The sequence below is a fragment of the Clupea harengus genome, chromosome 25 (genome assembly GCF_900700415.2).
Source record: "Clupea harengus chromosome 25, Ch_v2.0.2, whole genome shotgun sequence".
NCBI classification, from domain to species: Eukaryota; Metazoa; Chordata; class Actinopteri; order Clupeiformes; family Clupeidae; genus Clupea; species Clupea harengus.
In genome coordinates this window covers 3341871-3346870 of record NC_045176.1, presented here as the reverse complement: position 1 = coordinate 3346870, position 5000 = coordinate 3341871, and the positions used below count along the sequence as shown (strand labels likewise).

General features: G+C 60.5%; 1 protein-coding gene across 1 annotated transcript in view; it reads right to left on the bottom strand.

The window, feature by feature from the left end:
• Positions 1-5000, bottom strand: part of LOC105905627 (zinc finger E-box-binding homeobox 1-like) — a gene marked incomplete at its 3' end in the record, with an annotated part of 12760 nt that overhangs the window by 19 nt on the left and 7741 nt on the right. The window contains 4 exon segments of the mRNA XM_042703685.1: positions 1-409; positions 653-827; positions 1312-1965; positions 3537-5000. The exon segment at positions 1-409 is cut by the window's left edge and continues 19 nt beyond it; the exon segment at positions 3537-5000 is cut by the window's right edge and continues 161 nt beyond it. Of these exon segments, the coding sequence (XP_042559619.1) occupies positions 1-409; positions 653-827; positions 1312-1965; positions 3537-5000 (2702 nt within the window).

Below are 5000 nucleotides of genomic sequence, written 5' to 3'. Positions count from 1 at the left end.
CCCTCTACCTCTCCTTCTTCCTCCCCCCATCCCTCGCTCCCTTCCTCATCCTCCTCGCCCACCCGCACCACTCGGATGTCGTCCAGGCTGATGGCCTCTCCTTCCTCTTCCTCTTCCTCCTCCTCGTCCTCCTCCTCCTCCTCGTCCTCCTCGCTGTCGCGCTCCTCCTCCGTGTGTGTGAGGGGCTGCGCGGCGGGGCCGGGGCCGGTGCCGGTGGCGGTGGCGTCCCGGTGGCAGTAGGAGTAGCGGTGGTTCATGTGCTGGGAGTAGGAGCCGGAGTGGGAGAAGCGCTTGCCACACTTGTCACACTGGTAGGGCTTCTCCCCGGAGTGCAGCCGCGAGTGTTCGATCAGGTGGTGCTTGTGTTTGAAGGCCTTCCTGCACACGGCACACTCGTGAGGGCGTTTACCTGCAGACACACACACACACACACACACACACACATCACAGTCAGGTCTCACCTCCACCTCCACACCTCCACCTCCTCCCGAACGTGTGTGTGTGTGTGTTACCTGTGTGTGTGATACCTGTGTGTGTGTGTGTGTGTTACCTATGTGTGTGTGTGTGTGTGTGTGTGTGTGTGTGTGTGTTACCTGTGTGTGTGTGTGTGTGCGTGTGTGTGTGTGTGTGTGTGTGTGTGTGTGTGTGTTACCTGTGTGTTCATATTTGTGCCGCAGCAGTGAGCTGCTCTTCTGAAAGATCTTGTCACACAGATCGCACGCGTACTGCCCAGCCTGGACACGCCTCTTTTTGGAAGAGGAGGTGGAGTCTGTGTCGTTTGGCTCCTCCCCCACAGACACACCAGAAACTGAGTCAGCTCTCTCTTCCTGTAGGGACCAGAGGCGGCGGGGTTAGGGTCAGGAAAGGGTTAACGCTCACACTCTCTCTCACACACTCTCTTTCTTTTTCTCTCTCTCTCTCACACACTCTCTCTTTCTTCCTCTCTCTCTCTCTCACACACACTCTGTCTCTCTTTCTTCCTCTCTCTCTCTCTCTCTCACACACTCTCTCTTTCTTCCTCTCTCTCTCACACACACTCTGTCTCTCTTTCTTCCTCTCACACACTCTCTCTTACTCTCTCTATCTTTCTTCCTCTCTCTCTCTCTGACACACACACTCTCTCTCTCTCTTACTCTCTCACTCTTTCCTCTTCTCTCTCTCTCTCACACACTCTCTCTCTCTCTTACTCTCTCACTCTTTCTTCCTCTCTCTCACTCTCACTTACTCACTCTCACACACTCTCTTACTCTCTCTATCTTTCTTCCTCTCTCTCTCTCTCTCTCTCTTACTCTCTCACTCCCTCTCTCTCACCTGGCATCCGTTCAGGATGACGGCGCTGTGTGTGTTGCTGGGCGTGTACGTGTACGTCAGCTGAGGGATGAGAATGGTGCGTTTCTGATTGGCTGTTGCTGTGACAACACCTGTCGGCAGGCAGGAGACAGACCCCGTGTCGGCAATGGCTACCAGCCGTGTTGCCACGGCGATGTTGAGAGGCGCCACCGTTTGCGGACTCAGGTATATGGTCGTTGTCGTTGTTGTGACCGGGGCAGCAACATTCGTTGCCATGGCGACAGTTGTAATACTGTTATTCTTATTATTGTTGTCATTGTTGCCAGGCAACAGCTCCGTGGCAGGCTCCTCCTCCTTCTTGACGCAGCAGAGGTTGAGCGGCTCCTGCTGCACGCCGGCGCTAGTCTTAGCGTTAGCATCGTTAGCGTTAGCTTGCGGGGGCGACGGGCGCGGCAGGGAGAGGTCCAGTGGCTCCGCCTGACTCTCGCCCTCCGAGTCCAGCTCCGTCTTCACGATGTGCAGCCCTGCGGCGGACAGGTCCAGGGGGGACGGGGAGGAGGGCGGGGGGGAGGAGGCCACCATGAGGCCGGGGCTAGCGCTCAGGGTGGGGGGGCAGTCCTGGGGCTCAGAGCACGGCGCGGGGTCCTTACTCGGGCTGGCTAGAGAAACTGCCTGCTAGAAAAGAGGTAAACAGCTTCATTACGTGCACACTGACATCACACACCTTCATCATCACATCCAGGTCACCACTAGGGGGCGCTTTAACAATATTCCTCATTTAAAAACTCAACAAACGACACGCTGCACTTTTCATAAATGAGTGAGGAATGCATGAGGAGGGAGGGAGGGAGAGGGAGGGAGAGAGGGAGGGAGAGGATGGAGAGAGTGAGAGAGAGTGAGAGGGGGGAGAGAGGGATAGGATGGAGAGAGTGAGGGAGGGAGAGAGGGAGGGAGAGAATGAGGGAGGGAGGGAGAGGGAGGGAGAGAGGGAGAGGATGGAGAGAGTGAGGGAGGGAGAGAGGGAGAGAGGGAGGGAGAGAGGGAGAGGATGGAGAGAGGGAGAGAGAGTGAGAGAGAGAGAGGGAGAGAGAGAATGAGGGAGGGAGGGAGAGGGAGGGAGAGAGGGAGAGGATGGAGAGAGTGAGGGAGGGAGAGAGGGAGAGAGGGAGGGAGAGAGGGAGAGGAGGGAGAGAGGGAGAGAGAGAGAGAGGGAGAGAGAGAATGAGGGAGGGAGGGAGAGGGAGGGAGAGAGGGAGAGGATGGAGAGAGTGAGGGAGGGAGAGAGGGAGAGAGGGAGGGAGAGAGGGAGAGGATGGAGAGAGTGAGGGAGAGAGGGAGAGGATGGAAAGAGGGAGGGAGGGAGAGAGTGAGGGAGAGGGAGGGAGAGAGGGAGAGGATGGAGAGAGTGAGTGAGGGAGAGAGAATGAGGGAGGGAGAGAGAGAGGGACAGAGAGGGAGAGAGAGGGAGGGAGAGAGTGAGGGAGGGAAAGAGAGAGAGGAAGAGAGAGGAGGAGAGAGAGAGAGAGTGAGGGAGAGAGGGAGGGAGAGGATGGAGAGAGTGAGAGAGAGTGAGAGGGGGGGAGAGAGGGATAGGATGGAGAGAGTGAGGGAGGGAGAGAGGGAGAGGATAGAGAGAGAGAGAGGGAGAGAGAGAGAGTGAGGGAGGGAGAGAGGGAGAGAGGGAGGGAGAGAGGGAGAGGATGGAGAGAGTGAGTGAGGGAGAGAGAATGAGGGAGGGAGAGAGAGAGGGACAGAGAGGGAGAGAGAGGGAGGGAGAGAGTGAGGGAGGGAAAGAGAGAGAGGAAGAGAGAGGAGGAGAGAGAGAGAGAGTGAGGGAGAGAGAGAGAGAGAGGAAGAGAGAGGAGGAGAGAGTGAGTGAGGGAGAGAGAGAGAGGGAGGGAGAGAGAGGAGGAGAGAGAGAGAGAGAGAGAGGAGAGAGTGAGGGAGGGAAAGAGAGAAAGACTGAACTGGTCTCTCACCATTGGGTCTCCGGTGGGGGTGTTGGCTTCTGGCGCGGGGGTGCTGATGTGTGTGTGGCTTAATGTCACGTCTGGGCCGCTGGTGTGTGTCACAGGTGTGTTCATGGTGTGTGCCTCTTGTGTGGAGTTGGTGTGTGTGCTGGCGTGCGCTGCAACAGCTGTGCCGGTGTGTGTTGTGTGTGTGTCGGTGTGTGTTGTGTGTGTGTCGGTGTGTGTTGTGTGTGTGTCGGTGTGTGTTGTGTGTGTGTCGGTGTGTGTTGTGTGTGCAGTAGCGTCGGCGGGTGTGGTTTGTGTGTTGTGTGTGTTGGCGTTGAGTGTGTGTGTGTGTGTGTTGCCGTTGAGCGTGTGTGTGTGTGTGTGTGTGTCCACGCTGGCCTGCCCGCCGTTCCTCATCCTGGAGAACCAGCGGCGCACCACCACCAGGGGGAGCCGTGCCTCGCTGGCGGCCGCACGCAGCTGCTCCTCGCTGGGGCTGGCGGCCGCGCTGTAGGCCCTGAGCAGATACAGGAGGCTCCGCAGCGGCGCGCGCCCCCCCCCACTCACCCCCGACCCCCCGGCGACCCCCGCCGACCCGCCCACCTCCGGGTCGTTGTCCTGGAGACAGCGCTGGAGCGCGTGCAGAGGGTCGGGGCAGCCGTCGTCACACAGGGGGCACTGGGATGAGCTCCCCTCCTCTTCCTCCTCTTCCTCCTCCTCCCTCCTCCTCTTCTGTTCGCTCCTCTCCGGCAGCACTCTCTGGGTCGGCCGGTTCCACTTTGACCTGCACCACCTGCACAGGGTTCTGCGGTTCCGAGGCGTTCCCCTGCGGCTCCGAGGCGTTGGGTTTGGCAGCGGCGGTCTGAGGGGTGATCTGGACCGGGCCCGCTGGACGGGGACTGGACCCGGTCTGGGCCTGCAGCAGCAGCTGGGGGGGCGGGCCGCACGGCGCCGACGAGGCCAACTGGGCCAGCGCCGCGGGCCTGAGCACCGGGTTTGGTCCCGGGCCGCTCTGAACCAAGCTGAGCTGGACCAGACCAGACTGAGCTGGCCTGATCTGGACCGGGGCGGGCTGGGTCCCGCCGCCGGGGGTGGACTGGCCGAGCGGAACCAGAGCGGTGACCGACTGGGCAGGACCGGGGGCGCTGCCACTGCCTTGAGTTGGGCTCAGCTTGACTGGCACCGTCTGCCCCGCCGGCCCGTCTGACCCGCCGCGCCCGTCTGCCTGGCGGTCTGGGCGGCGGGCGCCAGGGCGGGGGTGAGGGCGGGGTCGAGGCTGTAGTTGATGATGATCTTGGTGGTACCGTCGTGCTCCAGCAGGGGCAGTGAGAAGGCGGAGAGCAGCTGAGGCTGCTGGGAACTCTGCACCAACAGCGTCTGGGTGCGTGGCCCCGCCCCCCCCTGACCTATGACCTTAGCGCTCAAGCCATTCACACCCGCCAGCACCTGCCTGACCACGCCCCCTCCCTCCACGGCCGCCTTCAATGCATTCTGCAGGTCGCTGAGGTTGATGCTGATTGGCTGAACCAGACCCATGGTGGGCAGGACCAGAGCCTGGACCACGCCCTGTTGAGGAGGGGGAGGGGCAGTGACCTGAGACTGGGCCACGCTTCCTGTCACCATGACAACATGTTTACCATCCACCTCAGCGGGTTCCGTTTTGAGCCGCTTGATTGGCGGCTGCTCCTGCGGAGACCCCGCCTCTATTTTCTCCCTGAGAAGCAGACGGGTTGGGGGCGGTGCCTGGCATTTGGG